Source organism: Corylus avellana, chromosome ca7 (assembly GCF_901000735.1).
Source record: "Corylus avellana chromosome ca7, CavTom2PMs-1.0".
Lineage (NCBI taxonomy): Eukaryota > Viridiplantae > Streptophyta > Magnoliopsida > Fagales > Betulaceae > Corylus > Corylus avellana.
Window position 1 is genome coordinate 29,887,849 of NC_081547.1, and position 19,635 is coordinate 29,907,483.

The window sequence follows — 19,635 nt, forward strand, 5'->3', positions numbered from 1 at the left end:
AATGAGATAACTGTTTTACTTTTATATATTCTCTTTTTAAAAGTTTTATCTAATGAAATATATATTGCCACGTTATTTAAAAATTTTAAACAACGTGAATGTTATCAGATTTGTGAAATCATCCACAGGTTAAGTTAATATGGATTTAATATTGCAGCACTGCTTAAATAACAAAAAAAAAAAGGGGGAGTATTGATATGAAGTAAAGGTTAAAAAAAATAAAAAAATAAAAAATAAAAAATAAAAAAATAGAGCTTATACTGGTCTTGTTTATTTTGGTGAAATTGCATGCAGCAAGCTCTTCCGTTGTTGGACTTGGAAACATGACCCTGGCCAATTTGTACAAGTTGGGCTAAGCTTCTCTATTGGACACTATCGGGTTGTGTTGAGCCCACTCAGTTATTGGCCTCTGACTCTTTTCTCATCATGGGTTCCAACCACTACTAGCCCAGTAAATTGTTCGCAGGGCCTATGATGAAATTCTGACGATTGACTATTTAATCATGGGCCAGTAATTACTAACTTTGATGCTAATCATTTTTCGGAAACATTGATGCCATAGTTTTCAAAACCAAAAACACACTTGAAAGATCTGTAATTAGCCCAATAAGATCTCTCCCAAAATAGAGAGGATTTATTTAGTGTAAAATGAGGAGTAATATTGTCTTAACAAAATTTACAATATTACTCATCATTTACACTAAATCACGTATTCCGCCAACTACATGATTGATTATCGCCAATGAGAGGTGGGAGATGAGAGATAATCCCAAATGTCATCCATGCATATATATATACCTCCTGACTATTGGTATTGGGTGCAAGCTGCCGCGCTCTGGTGAACTCGCTTGATCCACACAATAATAGAGTTATAAAATGCACATAAGCATGTGAGCATTGGATACTTGTAACTTGTAAGTTTGATTGGGTGAAGGGGGCTCTAGTCTCTAGAGGTAGACGTGTGGAAGGCGTGGAGGCAGAAAGATGACAAAGAGGGCCAGAATGGGACATGGATGGGATTTAGGGTGTTGCTTGGGGGATAAACGGGAACGTGGAGGTGGAGTGCCTGAGAGAGTGGGTGGATTGATTGGGTGACAGAGATGCCTATAGGCATTTTTTCTTTCTTTCTTTCGAGGTGGGGAATTTATCTATCTTGGTTAGCATTGTTAGGTGCATCAAATCTTTTATCAAGATAGCGAGTTTTATTAAACTGATATGTAACTTATCTATTGAAGAAGAATAAAATAATTAATTAAGATAAATATAATGAATATTAATAAATAAGTTATACATCAATTTAATAAGGTTTTTTCAGTAAAAGAGTTGGTACTCCTAATATTTCTCTTAATGCTTAACCTCTTTAAACTATCTTTCATGGTGTTTGACCCTCCCAACTACCATTTGTATGAGGAAGAAAAAAAAAAACTCACCGTTAGCTGAGGATATTAAATTAGACCAAAAAAATGAACATGTCTCATGCATGTGTCAATTTCTAATGTGAAATGGTAAGTATACAATGACTTTGGATAATAAACTTACTTAAATGCTCTCAGATTTATTTATTTTTAAATGCAACCAAATAAACAAAAAAACAATTGTGTGGTGGCAATACATTTGTAAGGATTGGTGGCTAGAATTTGAGAGGGACAAGTCTCCCTCAACCCACTTATATGATTGAGGGGTGTTCTATCCATGTCTGAATTTCGCTTAGGAGCCACCCTCAAATCTCGATGATTTGAGATGATTGAACCTATAACATTCTCGAGGTGTTACACAACCCATTTGACCATCCCCAAATTCCCTTATGGTCATTCAATCACCTCACCTTTTTTTTTTTTTAAAGAAGTAAATGCAAAATTGATAAGTGTATGGGATTATGACAAGTAGCTCCCGATGTTTTAAAAAGCAATTAAACCGGTAAACTAAAAGAAAAAAAAATTAGGTCCTATTTTTAAAGAAGTTGACATAATCCATTAATGCGTTATATTAGCATCAATCACAATATAATATGTGCCGCTTACAATATAAAAAATAAAATAAGTATTTAAAAACTATATATATATAGTTTGAGACGACATTTTTATCATACCATGTTGATGTGACAGTCTCATTTAACACTTTGATTTTTTTTTCGGGACTACTCCACATAGTTTTTAATATTACTTTTTGTTAAAACCTAAAACCACATGAAATAATTTTACATTTATCTTTATTGTTTGGAAAGTATTTTCGTATTTGTATTTTATTTTTTAAAATTCAAAATATATTTATATTTTAAAATAAAATTTGTCACGTCAAACAAGAACCATGCAACCTTAATCTTGTTTTCGGGTATATACATAACATTAAAAGACATGTGTCTTCAATAGATAGTTCAATCGGTTGAGGATCACGTTTTATGAAGCAGATGTTACTACTTCAAATTTTCTTTCTCCCTCTTTCGGGAACATGTAAAAGAAAAATTGAAAGACATGCATATTACAGCATTATTCTCTTAATCATATTTATTGTAATTTATTATTGAATTTATAAAACTCGGATGTGGGTCCACAAATTTAATGAATGAATTCACCCAACAACGTTAATAAATTGAAGTGTAGGTCGGCTTGCGGCTGCTTGCCCCTTGGGCACCACTCTTCTCCTTCCCCAAGGCCTACACTAATTAGATGTGTGGTAAGTATGGATCTGGCTTACATGTTGTTATTTTAATAACAATATGTATGTTGTTATTAAAATCAACGGTCAAGATTAAATTTTAAAGTTGACTTACTTTTAGAAGCATTTAATATGAGATAAAAAATGAAAAGAGATTTTGAAAAATTCAATCTTGACAATTGATTAAACTACAACATACATGCTGTTATTTTAATAACAACATGTAAGCCAACTCCAATAAGTATTAGGTGGCTAAATAACAGCATGTAAGCCAAATCCAATAAGTATTAGGGTATTAGCCGCCTAATTGGATTTTTTTGGGCTTGTGCTTCTTTCAATGCATAGGATAGGGCTGTTATTATGACACTTTTCCCACCTTTTTAAACAAGTGCTACTAATGATTAAAAAAAAACAAGAAAAAGAAAAAGTAATTACCCTAAACATGGTTTCAAACCTAACCCATTTATAGGCTTGTCTCTTGTGGGAGGATTATGTATTGGTGTTTGGTAAGCTATCATATATATATATATATATATATATATATAAAAGAGTTGGAATTCCTTTTCTCCTGTGAATCATGCTACAATGTTTAAATTTGTTTGTTGGGTCCAAAATTAAACAAATAAACTAAATAAAATGAGTATTCCATGTTCATTACCTTCATCAAATATCAATTAACATATTTTAAACCTTTTAAGATATGATAATTATTCTTAATTAAATTACCTAATTATACTTGGATTCGTTTGTTAAAACACATAACACTTGAAAAAAAAATTAAAATTGTTTTTATATTTATGTCACATGAGAACAATTTTTAATTCATTATATATTTTTAAGTTATATATATATATATATAGTAAATTTTGAATAATTTAATCAAAAGAATAATTATACTTATGTTATCCACCGGCATCGAGAAGAAAAATAAAAAAGATTATCAAGAAAGAAAAAATTAGTAAATACAGATTTTTTGTTAAGTGCAATATTCCCGCTCATGTGAATTGTATTATAAATTTGTACGTGGAATCTGTTTATGTCCCTGGGGTCTTGACCAATCCACTTCCTCGTGCTCCTCCTTCAATTAAAAATGTATATGTTTTTTTGGCCTTCACTGAGCAACATTCGCCATTGTCTGTAGATACAGAGGAGTATATTTGCTCTGTGCAACGTTCATTTAATCTACAAAATACAGCCAAAATGGCCACTCCTCGCTGTCTTAAACAAAAAGCTTTGAGCTCTGTATTTATTTACATGCTTCAGTTTTACGCAAATCGCGAAGAGCCAATCCAGCCATAAAGAGCTGAGGTTGATGTTTGAACCGCCTCGTTTACTCCATCTCATGTACCCAGATCTGTAAATCGAACACTTTGATAGGCTACTTATATGTTGGTTAGTGGTATCGAAAATCCCGAGCTGTCTAAGTTTGTTCTTCTTTTTCGTATCTCTATTATTTCTTGTCGCGAATTCCAATGTGTTGCAGAGAAAGAGTTTCTTTAGTGAAATTGTAATGCAGAGTTGCTTGGGATTCTTCCAGGAAAATGCTAAATTGAAGGTCGCTATCTTGGAGCTCAGCACAACGTGACGAGAGATGATGCGACTGAAAAAGCTGCTTAGCTAATATGAAGAAAGGACAAGGTGTATCAGAAAGTGAAGCCCACTGGGTCATAAAATACCGAAACAGAGATTTAATGGATGATGTGATAATGGGGGTCAGCCGGTGAGGAAAAGCTGGTGCGTAGTAATTAAATTTGGGGTACTGATCAGCATGTTCTGCCTCATGCCCTTTTGAAACCGCCCTTTCTGATTCACATGGTTTTGTCTACTGATTGATCCTTGTGGCTTAATTTAAACTTTTTTATGTCTTAAAACTCTTCTTTCATACGATTTTACTGGAAAGTAATAAGCTTTGGTATAATTTTCAAGCCTCTGTTTTTTTCCCTTTTCACCACTTCCTTGAGGCTTGAGTTACTTGAATCTCATATTAATTCTGCTAGCGTTTGTACCTTTTTTTGTTTTCCCCTTAAACCCACCCAAGAAGCTGTAGCAGGTAAAAGAGAATGAAGGGTTTTAACAGGTGGGTGAAAAGGCCTAATAAAACAGTTAAATGAATGAAAACGGTGAAGTGTGTGTGTGTGTGTGTGTGTGTGTGAGATTGGGAGAGAGAGAGAGAGAGAGAAAGAGGTGGGCAGAGGAAAGAGAGTGGGGTATTACAAATGGTCCTTGAAATCAGCTTTATTTTCGTGGGCACTGGTTGGTGTGATTGCTTTGTGTATGTAAACTGTCGTTGAATCACGTGATTGTGCCTTCTCTTCGCCATCCCTTAACTTTAGTCCTATATTTGTGCTGTTTTCCCTGTGAAAAATGCAACTCTTTCTGCATATGCATAATTGCATGTACTGTTAGTTTGAATTTTGCCATTCTTTTTATCATGCATCTTTTGATCTTTATGAGTTTAACCCTGTATATGGGTACAAATTTTCGTGCTGGACTAGTTCTCTCAACTGAAGGGCCACAAACGGTGACGTGTTAGGTATTAGTTTCTTTCCCTTTTCCTCAAAAAGGAAAAAAATAAATAAAAAAGAAAAAGAAGTATAGGGTAGGCAAATTAATGAGGGCCCTTCTACATTGATGAGACTGTCTAAATAATTCCATTGCAGTTTATTTTCAACGTTTTGGATGTATAAATTTCACCACTACTTGTGGCGTAACTGCTCTGAGTTTTTTTTTTTTGCTCTATTTTAATGCGGGGGTGTGATAAGAAGTAAGGATGTCATGTGTTGAGAAGTGGGTGGATGTGTCCTTCTATCTCCTCTATTTGCGCGATTAAATTAGTAGGGAAATATATGGCAGTCATGTCAATGGAAGTGTTTTCATCAAATTCCTCATTTTTAAGTTTTTCAAAAAGTTGATTCTATTTGAGTGTACCATTTCTGCTTCTCTTTTTCTAGCACAGAGCTGAAGCTATCTTTGTTCAAAAGCATAACTTGAGGGTCAGAAAAATGGATCTTGACCATGGGAAGTGTTGGAAAACTTCAAAGGTTAGTGCAGAATCTTTTTCAGCTTGATATGCATCGGTGTGTACTTTCAAATGCTTATGAGCCTGACCGATTTGAAGTTTATTGCTTGTCTTTTCATTACCCTTCTTTCTTCTTCTTCTTCTTGGGCAAATAAAGCTTGGCATAATCGGTGGAAACAATTTTAATCCACAAAAGCTCTTAAGCTCTCAAAACTGTGTTACAGAAGGAGTCTTGGAAGACCATCCTGCTCTTGGCCTACCAAAGCCTTGGTGTAGTATACGGGGACTTGAGCATTTCCCCTTTATACGTTTACAAAAGCACATTTGCAGAAGATATTGAACATTCAGAGACCAACGAAGAGATTTTTGGCGCTCTTTCTTTTGTATTCTGGACTCTTACATTAATCCCTCTATTCAAGTATGTCTTTATAGTCCTTCGCGCTGATGACAACGGAGAGGGTGAGTACCAAAACAAAGGAGGAGCCATATCTATATTATTCGGTCTTTAGGTGTAACTTCTCATGCATGATTTTGCAGGTGGTACTTTTGCTCTTTATTCGTTGATATGTAGGCATGCAAAAGTAGGCCTTCTACCCAACCGGCAGGTTGCGGATGAAGCGCTCTCTACATATAAACTAGAACAACCTCCAGAGAAGAAAAACAGTTCAGGGTTGAAATTGTTTCTTGAGAAATACAAAGCCTTGCACACAGCTCTCCTACTTTTGGTTCTTCTTGGCACATGTATGGTAATTGGAGATGGACTCCTCACTCCAGCCATTTCAGGTAGAATTGCTGTTTATGAATGCAATATATGCTATTGTTTCCACTTAGTTTATGGACTAGCTAATTCCAACTTTTCTTATATAGTCTACTCTGCGGTGTCTGGTCTCGAGTTATCCATGTCCAAGGAGCACCACCAGTGTAAGCTTATCAGCTACTACTCTTTCATATCTAATTCTGCTTGTTCAATCATATTAAATTACGCGGTCTGTTACACGAGAATCTACTTCCCCTCCTCCCCAAATTATATTGAAGGCTGTGGGCTTCTAATCTGATATACTTTTGAAGCTATATGGACTGCAAACACAATAAGCATGTAGTTTGGAATCATAGTTAGGTTATATCTTTTAAGATAAACTTTGGTGCATGCTCAGGGGGAAGAAATGAAAATAGAAAATTTGTGTGTTGCTAGATAGGATGTGTATGTTGTTAGAATTGTTTGTTTTATTTGTGAATTTACTTTTATTGAACTGTAATTGCATCTTTGATGATACTGATATTTGCAAAATTGTTGCTGAAATAATACAAGCTTACTTAACACAGCCCGGGCTGTCTGTCTGTTTTTTTTTTTTTTTTTAATCATTGGAAGTGATAATTGAATAGAGGATCCCCTTTGTCATTCTGATTTAGTGAACAATAGCTATTTGGCCTGAAGTGCATGGACCATCCAAATTGCTCAAGTTGTAGGCTGAGATGGTCATATCCTGCCATGTATTTGGTCCTGTTAGAATATATGGAAAATATTATATATACATATATTCTAACAGGTCATACCTACTTTTCTATTGGAGGGGATATGGAGAAACTGTTTCATGGTGGGGTTGACAAAGGGATTTTCATTTTATCTGAATTTATAATTGCTACAAAATGCAGACTAGTTACACTTGTACCTCAGTCACTCTATTATGTTCTATCAATAAAAACAAGATCAATAGCTTCTGATATAAATCTTGTCCAATAATCCAAACGTTTATTTGAGAATAAATAGACCTATTATTTCAGAAATTTGGGCGAGTTCTGCTTTGAGTGCAGTGTGATGTTTTTGTTGGAGTAATGCCTTTTTAAATATGTAAATGTAACCAGCAGAGATGTTATTAAGACTAAGTATAGCTCTGGATTTTAAGCCAAACACTAAGTAGCAAGTAAAATGCGGGTTTCTTTATTGATTTTCTTTACATTCATGTTGTGCCACCATTTGCAGATGCTGTGGTTCCAATTACTTGCTTCATACTAGTGTGTCTATTTGCACTTCAACACTATGGCACCCATCGGGTTGGGTTTTTCTTTGCACCAGTTGTGTTGACATGGCTACTATGCATCAGTGCCCTTGGCTTATACAATATAATCCACTGGAATCCACATGTCTATGAAGCTCTTTCTCCATATTATATGTTCAAATTCTTGAAGAAGACAAGGATAAGTGGATGGATGTCTTTGGGTGGAATATTATTGTGCATAACAGGTGAATTTGGAAAAACACAATTATATTCAATTCTCATGTCTTCTCGTTTTGTTTGTTCTGCTGTCTTATGAGTTCTAGATGATGTCTCTGGTATCAACTACCAATTATAAGTGTCAAGAGTCCAACAAAAATGCAAGGCCTATAACTAGCAACCTCTAGAAAACACCAAGAAACACCAAAATAGTCCTTTTTTCAGTAATCAGTTTTAGATTGCAAATGTAATTTCCAGTCAAAATAGAGATTGGTTGTGAAGTATGATATAATTCATTGATTATAGAAAGTAGGGGTGACAATTTGTGTTTGCGTGTCGGGTTCGGATTATGTCGAGCCATGGGTATCAAACTATATGGGTCAACCCTAATAATCAGACCCATTTAATTAAACAAATTAGACCCATCAACCTTAACCCGCTAATTTCGTATTAGTTTGTGTTGGATTTGCGATTCGTGTTAAAAATTGCCAACCTTAGTAGAAAGTATCAAAAATTATGCTGGCACTTCGTAGTGCTGGAGGCTGGAGCTGTTAGTTGCCATTAAAGCTGAAATTACTAGTGTAACAATTCTGCTTATTTTCTTTCCTTCTCCAACCTTTGAACGTTTGATCTTGGGGATAGCAATTATGTTTGTTAATCCCAAGGTGTAGCACTACTGGCCAAGGGCCACGCATTGAAGTAGAGATCACTAGTTTGAATCTCTTCCACTTGCTCCCTTTCAGACCACTCACTCAAACAAATGTTACCAGATCAGCTGGTGCCAACTTGAGCTTCAGTTTACTGTATATTTCCCTCATATGGCTAAGCCAGTTGTATGCGTGATTGCATGCAGGTTCAGAGGCTATGTTTGCTGATCTTGGCCACTTCTCATATACGGCAATTCAGGTAATGCAGCTTTTTTCTCTTTTTGCCTTTCTTTCTTTTCAAATTTATCCTTTATGATGTTTGTTTCCTGGTAGTGTTTTGTCTATCTGTGAAAGGTCTAACTTGCCTGCTAGTGACTGGTGTCTAACTACTCATTTTGTCACAGATTGCTTTCTCCTTTCTGGTCTATCCAGCTCTTATATTGGCATATATGGGTCAAGCTGCGTACTTGTCAAAGAATTACCACACCAGCCATAGGATCAGTTTTTATGTCTCAGTTCCAGGTATACTGAGCTCAGTCATTCTTGCATTTTAGAGGCAAAGAGTTTCGTTTAGTTTGCATGGAATTGGATAGGAAGCTGACAGGATGAATTTATAGTATAGTACATCAGTAGTGTACTGAGATTCATCCTTGACTTGAAATTCAAATGAATTCCGATGTCTAAATCTACTGAAAAATGCTTCTTTGGACAATTCCGTGGTTTTTGTTAGTTCTGACCAATCCATAGTTGTGTCCTTGACTAGAATATTTATTAATTGTGGAACACTTGACAGTTTAAAATTTTTGGGTATAGAATCTGTGAGGTGGCCGGTGCTTGTACTTGCCATTCTTGCTTCTGTTGTGGGAAGCCAAGCAATCATCAGCGGAACATTCTCTATCATAAACCAGAGCCAATCACTTGGTTGCTTCCCAAGAGTCAAGGTTATTCACACCTCTGACAAGATTCATGGCCAGATTTATATCCCTGAGATCAATTGGATTCTCATGATCCTCTGCATTGCTGTGACCATTGGATTCAGAGACACTAAACACTTGGGGAATGCATCTGGTAAGTTATGCCCTTGTGTCCTCTTTACCAGGATCATAATAGTAAATTTTACTGAGACTTAATAATAAAAATTTATGCCCAAGTATAAGCCTTAATAAAATCATGGAACCCTCTGAACCATCAGAGAAAAATGTTGAAAGGCTGTCTCCATTATGATAACAAACTTGACAAGGTTTACTGAGATCTTCTAGGGAAACCCTAGCACCAGATTCAGAACTTTTAGACTCGTCACATTAGTATTCAAACCTTGTGCCAAAAAAGAAGAAGGGACAGCCTAACTGAAAGAACTTCTGTTTCTTGATCTACTAACAGTTGATCTTTATTTGTTGCAGGGTTAGCGGTGATGACGGTGATGTTAGTGACAACATGCCTCACTTCCTTGGCTATTATCCTTTGTTGGCACAAGTCACCTATCATAGCTATTTCCTTCCTACTCTTCTTTGGCTCTATTGAATTACTCTACTTCTCAGCTTCACTTACCAAGTTCAGAGAGGGTGCCTGGCTCCCCATTCTTCTAGCCCTTTTCCTTATGACTATCATGTTTGTTTGGCACTATGCAACCATCAAGAAATATGAATATGACCTTCACAACAAGGTTTCATTAGAATGGCTCTTAGCCTTAGGTCCAAGCTTAGGAATTGCTCGAGTTCCTGGAATTGGCCTAGTGTTCACTGATCTTACCTCTGGCATTCCAGCTAATTTCTCCCGCTTTGTCACCAACCTCCCTGCCTTCCACCGCATCCTTGTCTTTGTGTGCATAAAATCAGTACCTGTCCCTTTTGTGCCCCCTGCTGAGAGATATCTTGTGGGCCGTGTGGGTCCTCCAGCTCATCGGTCCTACAGATGTATTGTCCGGTATGGATATCGTGATGTTCATCAAGATGTTGATTCTTTTGAAACTCAGCTGGTTGATAGATTAGCTGATTTCATCCGCTATGAGTGGCATCGAACACGTGAGACTATATGCAACGGGGATGATGCATCACAATCTAACGAATCATCCAGTGAGTGTAGATTGGCTGTGATTGGAACAGTGGCATTCCCCGGACAACGAACTTTTGAGATTGAGGAGACCATGCAGCCAGCAAGTGTATCCGTTGAGTTCCCAACTGTAGAAAGTGTGACAGATGTTATTGAGATGCAACCAGAAGGCGTTATTGAAAGAAGAGTGAGGTTTGCTATTGATGATGAGTCTGACACTGATGAACGAGCTAATATGGCTGAGCAACTGCAAGAAGAGCTGGAAGATCTGCATACAGCTCAAGAAGCTGGGACTGCATTCATACTGGGGCACTCGCATGTTCGCGCAAAGCAAGGATCTTCTGTCCTGAAGCGACTGGCCGTCAACTTTGGATACAATTTCTTGAGGAGGAATTGCCGAGGGCCAGATGTGGTGCTCAAGGTGCCACCAGTGTCTCTTCTTGAGGTTGGCATGGTTTACATTGTGTAGGCCACATATGTAACTAGTTTTGTTTTTTTTGTTTTTCCCTGAATTGATGTAGAGCAACACCTGAAAGAGGTTTGCAAGTATGATGAATGTGCAGACTGAGGACGTTTATGAAAATACCAACTCTAGTTTCATGCATGATGCATCACATGTATGAATTAATGGGAAATGAAGTATTATCATAAAAATGTGAAAAATCTTGCATCTTATGTGGGGCGTGTCTAGTCTTTTTGTTATGTGGTTTATTTTATACTTCTCTTAAGCAAAGCAATGGCACTCCTATTAACTTTCATGGGATGTTCAGCAGCGTGTTTATCCTTAACTCAAGTGCTTTTCGGGTAAATCTACAATAATTCCTAAAGACTTAAAACGGAGCGTATATTTGTTAATTTGTTTTGGAGGCATTTTTTGACAACGTAAAGTAAAGATAAAACATTTTCTGTTTTTTGGTATTTTGAATTGTCTGTTTACTGCAATTCAAGCACGGGATTACAGCCGATGCCGATCCAGAAAAACTGATTGGGACTTCTCATTCTCTTTTAACTGTCTTAAAAAGTCAAAGATAAGATGTCCAAAATGCTCCTCTCAACTTTAGTAGTATGGAAGAGTGCCACGTAGTTTTCCATTCACCACCACCCCTTGTGAGTGGCGGCCATGCAAAGTTCAATTCCACGTGGCTCTAATTCTATGGTCCATACTACCAAAAAAATTACACATACTCAGACCAACATATGAGGAGCAGGTACCATTGTTGTGCAGGGAACAGAGTATCTGTTATGTTAAGGGATATAAACATGGGACTGAGAGCTCTTCCTTTGACACCTCCGAGAAGCAATTTCCCTTCAAATTTTGGAGTTTCGCAAGACTTGTGTACGTATAGGTTCAACAAGGCTTTTAAGTTCACAGTTTCAGCGAAAACAGAGAAGGGTGAAAAGGAAGAACCAAAGAAGAACAACCAATCTTTGTTCAGCAACATAACCGAAGCTCTCGATTTTTCTCAAGTTAGATCCGCAGAGGATGCCGAGCTTCTGGCCGAGGCAAGAGAAGCCACCAAGTCTGGAGAGAAAATGAGCAGGGAACAGGTAAGTTGACTTTGTGCGCATATTTGGCTTGGACTTCGAATTGTTACCCTTACGTGCAACATGGGTTAACTGGGTTTTCTATGTCATGCAGTATGGGGCTCTTAGAAGGAAAATTGGAGGAACATACAAGGATTTCTTCAAGTCCTATGTTGAGGGTATGAACCTTAAAACTCTGCAATTTATTTGGAAGCCTAGTAAATTTCGATCCATAATCTTTAATAATGTTTCTAATTCTTTGTATTTGATATTAGTGGATGGGCAATATGTTGAAGAAGGGTGGGTTGACAAAACGTGCAAGGTTTGCAAGAAAGATACCAAGGGTGAACCGAGGCAAGTGGACAAGTTGGGAAGATATGTTCATGTAGAATGTTTGGAGAAGTCCAAATCTGGAAACTTTTTTACCAGACTCTTCTCAGGTTGAAGACGATGGTTGGGTGATAAAGGAATTTTTTTTTTTTTTTTCCTGTAGTTATTACAATTGTTATAGCATGGTGGAAGAGAATTGCCTTTGTATTCTATACCCTAAAAGCTGTGTGTAGACGATTCAATTAGCATTGTTCTTCTTTTTTATGCGAGCACCCTTTTTTCTTTAATTTTGGCCCTATCTAATATTACCATCTCATGCTTCTTCTTTTTTCTTGTTCTTTTTCTTTTTTAAATGGCTGATTTGGAAAATACATTGCTACAAGAAATAAACACTAAACCTACTCTTATTTGAAGTTGATTGTTAGAATATTAATTAAATAATTAAATCTGTCATTTTCATATTAGGTTAAGCTTTAGGTTATTAAAAACAAAAAAAATTCAAAATAAGTGGTAATTTAACACTAATTACATAGACATTATCTCCAAGCATTATAGACACGTAGAGGGACGGAACCAACATTTTTTTATCAATGAGGGTAAAGCATGAATGAAAAATATATTAAGATATGAGGCCAAAGCCGCCAAAGCATAGATGAAAAATATATTAAGATTGAAAATTAAATCAGTATATAAAAACTAAAATTAGTATAAGAAAATATAAGCATAAACAAAGATACAAAATAATTGTTTTTAATATATTTTAATTTTCAATTCAATCGTCTCCAAAATGAAACCCGGGGTTCATTTAGATATCGAAAATCATTTATAATTGAATCTATAATAAATTTTGCAACAATTTATCTTTTGATGTAAAACATCAAAGAATCGGAACGTAGTTGTGACAATATTTATGATTGAGTATAATGTTGAAATTCTACTTATAATCGGTATTTCATATCGAATGCCGATATAAAATTCTACATTTTTTTGAATACCAATTCTATTTTTTTTATAATCGGTAAAGTCTTGCTGATTTGAATTTCATATTCAGGGACAAATTACATTTTCTTGAATATTGTTTTTAGATTGATGAAATAAGTGTGTCACCACCTCTACTTTCCTCCGCAACACTTTTTGCTAAAAAAAAAAAAAAAAGGTTATTAAATTTATTTATGAAATTAAAATATCGAATATTGCAAATTTGCAATCCAATTTCGTGTCAAGGGATTAAAGGATGTGAAACAGTGAAAGGGTTTAATACTCCCCTTGGTCCCAATTAATTTTCAATCACGTAACCGTCCTGTGACCTTGGACCGTAACTACGGTATACCAATCAAGTTACCATATAACCCTTGGATTTTGGCGGGAAATCCTATCCCTACTTAACCACCAGTTTTAGCGCGAACTGAAGCGACGGACACATAGGGAGGGAGAGAGTGAGAGTGAGGATCAAGGATGGTGGGTCTACCGTACGATCTAGTGGCGAACCCATTGGGCGCCGTCCGATTGACGTTCGAGAAGGCGGTGGCCGCCTCGGGATTCGAACCCGACAGCATGGACTGGGCCCCCGTCGATCTCTTCCGCCAATTCCTCTTCGACCAAGGCAACCTCTCTCAGGTCCTCCTCTTCTCCTTCATCAAATTTCTAGGGTTCTACTAGAATCAATTATATAATTGTTTCTACAATTGCTTTATTTTAAAAATCTTATTCTATTTATTTCTAGCCATTTCTTAACAACTTGATTCTGGGTTTAATTTGATTGCTTTTTCCTTTTTCGGGCTTTAATCTGAAAAATTAATGTAATTCTAGTCCTAATTATTGTGGATTTATGAGACTTGAGTCTAATGGCAAATTGATTGATTTTCTTTTTTGCGGGCTTTAATTGAAAAACTAATGTAATTCTAGTCCTAATTATTATTAAATTATCACAAAAATCATTGATTAAGACTTGGATGGTTGTTGCGTGTCATCTTAGGTCCCGATTCTTAACGGCGAAACTATCAGATGGTTACGTCCCAAAACTCTGGTTCGGTTCCGGGGAATGATACAAGACATGTTGGGTAATGAATTTTATGTCGGTGCTTATAAGGTAACTCCCTATTTTTTTGGGCTTCTGATGATGATGTCTGACTCCTGAGTGAACTGTCTCAAGCACAAAATTCTCATGCTAATGACTTTGTGGTTTTTCTTCAAGGATGGGTCAGTATGGAGAACCAACAAGTTTACGGATGTTTCCCAGTTCCCTATTGCTGATTCTTCAGCTGATATGCGAGTTTGGGAACGCCGTCTGCTTTACTGTGTTCCTGTGAGTTATCTATACTCCCAATTTTTATTCTTTTGGTGGTCAGCTTCTATTTTCAATCCTAAGACTTTTAAGCATATTACTAAGTGTGTTGTATTGGAATTGTTATTCTGAGGGTGCTTATCAGTTATCACTCGAGTGCAGCCAGCTAACATAGAAAGCATCTTCTATGTTGTCTTTTCGAATTTACTCTCGGTTTTGAATTAAGGTTCTGCTGGAAATGAAAATCATGACTTAGCTCGTCTTGGGTTGTTGTTTTGTGTTTTTCTTGATTTAAGGTTCCAGGGCAGAATTCTTGGACTGAACCTGCATCCGAATTAGTGTTGAATCGATGTATGGATTTCACATCCCAGCAGAGAGAGAAGCGCAGGAGAGTGGATGATGAAGGTATCGATCACATGGATATGCTTGTAAGTTCCCTGTTACTGTATCTCATATTTGTCTTTTTCATTGAACTAGCTGCTCAAGAATAATCTTGTGGTGAGCACAGAATGGCTTACCTTCCTGTGGTCTCATTTGGCTTGGCTTGAATATAGTTTTGCATCAATGTGCTAGTTTGGGAAGTTTTATGGGGATGACATGATAGAATAGGTACACTGATCACACTCAGTTTTATTTTGGGCCTTTTTCAGATGATTTAAAATCTATTGATTGATGATTTCTTGGGTCTTTAGGAACTGCTCAGTTGCTGTCTGCTTCAAAATATGATTTCCCACGTCCATGATTTATCTATCTGACATACTATATTCAATGTCAGGTCTCTGATGACGGGGTTCAAGGTTCTCCTAGTACCAAAAAGATGGTAAGTAGAGATGATTATGGTTAAGCATTTTGTTTTATCTTTTTCTTTCCACTGGATGGATAAGAATAATCTGAATTTTTGGAATCTGTAAGTTAATTGATTTTTTTTTTCTTTATCTGGTCTGCCTTGCCTGAAGTTCAAATTTGTTTAGAACCATGAAATTTCTGGGTTCTTTGATTAAAGGGAAACATGTCATGTGGCTTGATCTTTAGGGCACTCTTGGCTAAATTACATTTCTTCCTCAACATACATGAACTGGTCCGTCAACTTGACATTCTGTGGTTTCTATGAACTCCTTTGGATTTGACACACATCTCTTGATCTTTAGGGGCTTTACAGTGTTCTCTTAGCTAAAGCATTTCTTCCTGGGCATACATGACTGGTCCTTCAAATTGACAAGTTCTGTGGTTTCCCTTTCGACATTGGCACACGGCTGATATGTTGAATCAATTGTTTGCCACATGCACTTTATGTTTCCTTTGAATAGATTACTTCACAATCTATACTTCATTTTGATTTTAATGAATTGCAAGCCCCGATCAAGAAGTGTATGTTCATTTAATTTCTTTACCTGTGCTAGAAAGAGGATGAACAACCTTCCGTGTCTTCTCAGAATCACGAGTCCATAACTGAAAGTAATTGCCCTAACATGAGTATAGTACCAGGCATTGACAAAGATTCTCTTCCTTGCCTTGTTAAGGTAACTGGCTAGCTAGTCACTTTTCTTCCTTCAAGTTACAGCGAATTTACTAATATAAATGATGTTGAACTGAATTTGTTTTCTCATTTATCTCTTTAAGTTTATGAAGGTTCTAAAAGTACTTTACTATGCAGATATATGATTCTCCAGAGTCTGACTTAAAACTGAATGATGTTTTTGAGTTCATTGGAGTCCTCACTTTGGACTCAGAGCTTCAAGCAGACAAGGATCATGATGAGCTCTCTAATGGTTTTATTGAAGATGCCTTGGAACATTTGCCCCCTAACAAGGTATTTGACCCCTTGCAACTGCAAAATATTTATTGGGTTTTCATCATATATGTTGTTGGCACCTACCTATACTCTAAATCACAGCTGCATTGTGCTTCTGCAATCTAATTAGATAATGAGTAATGTGGCTGTGAATATCAGTCTATGCTGAAGTGGCTCCTTATTTAGTTGCATCCTCACCTTTTTTTTTTATATATATATATATATATTTTGTTTAGGTGCCACGCCTCCATTGCCTTATTCACAAGAAGCTTGCAGCCTCTGACCTTCTCAATTGTTCCCCCGTGATGGAGGTGATTTTATATACCTTAGTTTTATTTCATCCCTCTGAATGAACGGTTGTTAATCTACTTTATGTCTGTTGCCTATTCAGTCATTTCAGATCTTTAATGTTTACTTTTTAAAATATTTTCTCGTCTTACTTTGTTTAACTATTATGTACTATATGTTCCTATAGTCAAAGCCCAATTTGGTGAAAGAGATAAGGGACTCTCTGTTAAGGCATCTAACAGCGGTTCTTGGCAATGATGGTCTAGCTGCTCATCTCATGTTGTTGCATCTTCTGTCTAGGGTAAGTGGTTTCCGTTCATGATAATGTTGTTTTGTTATTTTTCTTGTTCAATGTACGTGTCTCAGTAGTCCATATCTTGTCTCAGTGATCTTAATTAAGATGGCTCCTGCACCTATGGGTTAAATTTATGAATTTTTCTTGAGCAGGTGCATGCTAGAGTAGACAATGTCGCTGTGGGCAAGCTTTCACTAAATCTCACCTGTTTAAGCAAAGAAAGTGCATCTCTGTTTGGCGGTCAACTTACCCATGCTTTCAGAAACCTCTTACCTTTCACACATAGCATACCCCTCACGGTGGAGTACCTTAATTCTGTATCACTTGCGCCAAAAAAGGATTATGAGACAGACAGGTAGTCCGATTTATCATTTTGTGACTAGGAAATCATTCCGCCTTTAATTAGTGGCCTGATATTACAACTATCAATTCTTTCTCGTAGATTTTTGACATTCTTCCGTGTTTAATATTCCAGATTGATAACTGGAGTTCTGCAGCTAGCTGAGGGTTCACACTTGATCATTGATGAGACCAAATTGGAAGCAGGGACCCTCAACTCTGTTGGGGTAGAGAATGCAAGGTTATTAAAAAATCTGACAGAGCTGCAAAAGGTAATTTTTTTTATCATCTATATTATGATGTTTATGTGTATATTCCCTATATCTTATTGTGAGAGATTTGTTGGACGCTTAATGAACAAATTTACAGAAACTCCACACTCATTTATCGACTAAGGTTGAAATGCATCACAGCACCTGTGCTCCAAAGACCTACTGTTCGAGAGTAGCTCACGACCACTTTATTGAAAACAAGATATTGATGTACATTAAAAATCTGTTTGTTCGCAGGTGGAATATGATTTTAAGTACTATAAAATGGAGATGGCAGCTGATGTCCAATTGCTAATTTTTTCTGAAGGGAAATCAAATATCTTGCCTGCTGATATAGTTATACCTTACCAGCCTTCTTCAGTGGGTTCCTCTGAAGTTGTGGCTGGACAAGCGCTAGAAGCTTGGAGATGGTACTTGGCTAGTGTTAAATCATTGCCACATTCCATTGATTCAGAAATGCAGAAGGTACGAGTGAGCTTGATTTCATTCTTGATAAACAAATTCCCCTAGAAAAGAGGCTCTGGCTCAGGAACCTAGTCATAAAAATCATAAAGCCTTTCCCTTTGTGTGGTCAGAGAACATTTTTGAGCATTCATATGTAGCAGTCATGACTAATGCTACATGTCTGGTTCAGATGATATAATCTAGATGTACCTGCTGTAAAATTATTCATCAACATTTTGTTCTTCCACAGGGTGATGCATTAGACAGCATCTTTTGGAAGTAAGGTTTCATTTTTCATTTGTTTCTGTATGTGGCCAAAGTGGCCATTTTGCTTCATGATTTGTTACCCGGAAATTGTTAATTCAATATATTGGTGACTCGAGAGATATTACTATAAAAGTTCACATGCTTTAGTATCTTACTTGTGTTGATTTTTCCTGCTCAATCTTGGGATTAAGAGTCGAAATGGAGGCACCTTTAGAACCTTAATGTTGTTGCCTGATACTTTACAGGTGCTAGAAAATGACTTGGTCGCATCAAGGCAAGCAGACCGGAGCATAGGGAGCCATGATTTTAACAGGTTGGGGACCAGGAAGTTGTGTGAAAATAGTATTTTGTTTCCGTATTTTGTTGCACATTTAGTAATTTTATTTTTGGCATACAGATGGCTGACAATGGGCCGCCTAATGTCTGCAAGTTTTGGTGAAACCTGCCTGTCCTTGGAGCACTGGCAGATGGTTATGGAACTGGAGAGGCTTCGTAGAGAGAGGTTGAAATGAATTTATGCAGTCACTTAATAGTGGGATGGGAATGGTTTTAAATTGGTGTATGTTATAGCCCAGGTCTGTCAGATTATGTTTGGTGAAAGGCTTATGTATTAAATTGTATTTGCCATTTAATGGGAACATGCTGCTATTTACTTCGTCCAAGCTTGAAATGAATGGGCCTATGTGAATCAACCAAATATATTAGATAACCCCTCACTATCTCCATAGATGCCACAGTTTGTGTCGGGCTTCTGGCCTTTGGTATGCACATTGCTACTAAACGTGCATATTTTAGTTATGCATGATTATGCTAATTGGTGATGTCTTCCATAAATCCGAGCCGATCATACAGAATTGGCAGCCATACTTGATTCGATAATTCGAGTGAAAAATAGACGTAAAAAGAACAGGCCATCGCTTTTGGTCTTGGGCTTGTTTTGTGTGTTTAATTATCAAGGTGATATTTCGAGTTAGCTTGTCGGGTCGAGTTATGGGATAGGATTATATGAGTCAATTTTAAATTTTCAACTTTTAACCTGTTAATTTGGTAAGTTGTAAAAAAAATTGCAGGCTCTTATCGTTGTTTGGCTGTTGTCCACTAGCATGTTATTCGCTCGGTTTTAAAACTTTTAAAGTAGAATTGACCAAAAAATGTGAAAAGTGAAAGAGGTAGTATTAAAATACTCGGGAAGAGTTGGCCAAAGCCCAGAGGAGTGC

The 19,635-nt window shown here is 36.7% G+C and overlaps 3 protein-coding genes across 4 annotated transcripts; all 3 read left to right on the plus strand.

The window, feature by feature from the left end:
- The first annotated feature begins 4,949 nt into the window (after window positions 1-4,949).
- Window positions 4,950-11,258, plus strand: LOC132186308 (potassium transporter 2). Of its 2 annotated transcripts, none has more exons than XM_059600210.1 (10): window positions 4,950-5,188; window positions 5,607-5,696; window positions 5,899-6,133; window positions 6,212-6,457; window positions 6,542-6,595; window positions 7,656-7,916; window positions 8,741-8,793; window positions 8,939-9,056; window positions 9,348-9,602; window positions 9,935-11,258. In XM_059600210.1, the coding sequence occupies exons 2-10, from the start codon at window positions 5,658-5,660 to the stop codon at window positions 11,050-11,052; spliced, it is 2,379 nt and encodes a 792-aa protein (XP_059456193.1). In that variant the 5' UTR covers window positions 4,950-5,188; window positions 5,607-5,657; the 3' UTR covers window positions 11,053-11,258. The 2 variants fall into 2 exon arrangements, with proteins under 2 accessions (XP_059456193.1, XP_059456194.1); XM_059600211.1 differs by having other exon boundaries at window positions 5,612-5,696.
- A 522-nt stretch (window positions 11,259-11,780) lies between these two features.
- LOC132188148 (uncharacterized) lies at window positions 11,781-12,764 on the plus strand. Its single transcript, XM_059602549.1, has 3 exons — window positions 11,781-12,131; window positions 12,223-12,286; window positions 12,383-12,764. Exons 1-3 carry the CDS (start codon window positions 11,781-11,783, stop codon window positions 12,550-12,552), a joined length of 585 nt encoding a protein of 194 aa, XP_059458532.1. The 3' UTR covers window positions 12,553-12,764.
- A 1,022-nt stretch (window positions 12,765-13,786) lies between these two features.
- On the plus strand, window positions 13,787-19,232 carry LOC132188336 (mini-chromosome maintenance complex-binding protein). The gene is made up of 14 exons (XM_059602758.1): window positions 13,787-14,054; window positions 14,413-14,526; window positions 14,632-14,742; window positions 15,018-15,149; window positions 15,497-15,541; window positions 16,122-16,241; window positions 16,376-16,531; window positions 16,750-16,824; window positions 16,989-17,102; window positions 17,249-17,451; window positions 17,572-17,707; window positions 17,945-18,172; window positions 18,664-18,731; window positions 18,816-19,232. The coding sequence occupies exons 1-14, from the start codon at window positions 13,893-13,895 to the stop codon at window positions 18,928-18,930; spliced, it is 1,779 nt and encodes a 592-aa protein (XP_059458741.1). The 5' UTR covers window positions 13,787-13,892; the 3' UTR covers window positions 18,931-19,232.
- The last annotated feature ends 403 nt before the right edge of the window (window positions 19,233-19,635 follow it).

Excerpts from the sequence above, each read along its gene's own strand:
- LOC132186308 (XM_059600210.1), top strand. The coding sequence starts at position 5,658 with ATGGATCTTGACCATGGGAAGTGTTGGAAAACTTCAAAG. Across the intron at positions 5,697-5,898 it reads AGTGTTGGAAAACTTCAAAG|AAGGAGTCTTGGAAGACCAT; the intron begins GTTAGTGCAGAA and ends ACTGTGTTACAG. Across the intron at positions 8,794-8,938 it reads TCTCATATACGGCAATTCAG|ATTGCTTTCTCCTTTCTGGT; the intron begins GTAATGCAGCTT and ends ATTTTGTCACAG.
- LOC132188148 (XM_059602549.1), top strand. The coding sequence starts at position 11,781 with ATGAGGAGCAGGTACCATTGTTGTGCAGGGAACAGAGTATCTGTTATG. Across the intron at positions 12,132-12,222 it reads AGAAAATGAGCAGGGAACAG|TATGGGGCTCTTAGAAGGAA; the intron begins GTAAGTTGACTT and ends TATGTCATGCAG. Across the intron at positions 12,287-12,382 it reads CTTCAAGTCCTATGTTGAGG|TGGATGGGCAATATGTTGAA; the intron begins GTATGAACCTTA and ends ATTTGATATTAG.
- LOC132188336 (XM_059602758.1), top strand. The coding sequence starts at position 13,893 with ATGGTGGGTCTACCGTACGATCTAGTGGCGAACCCATTGGGCGCCGTC. Across the intron at positions 14,055-14,412 it reads ACCAAGGCAACCTCTCTCAG|GTCCCGATTCTTAACGGCGA; the intron begins GTCCTCCTCTTC and ends GTGTCATCTTAG. Across the intron at positions 16,825-16,988 it reads ATTGTTCCCCCGTGATGGAG|TCAAAGCCCAATTTGGTGAA; the intron begins GTGATTTTATAT and ends ATGTTCCTATAG.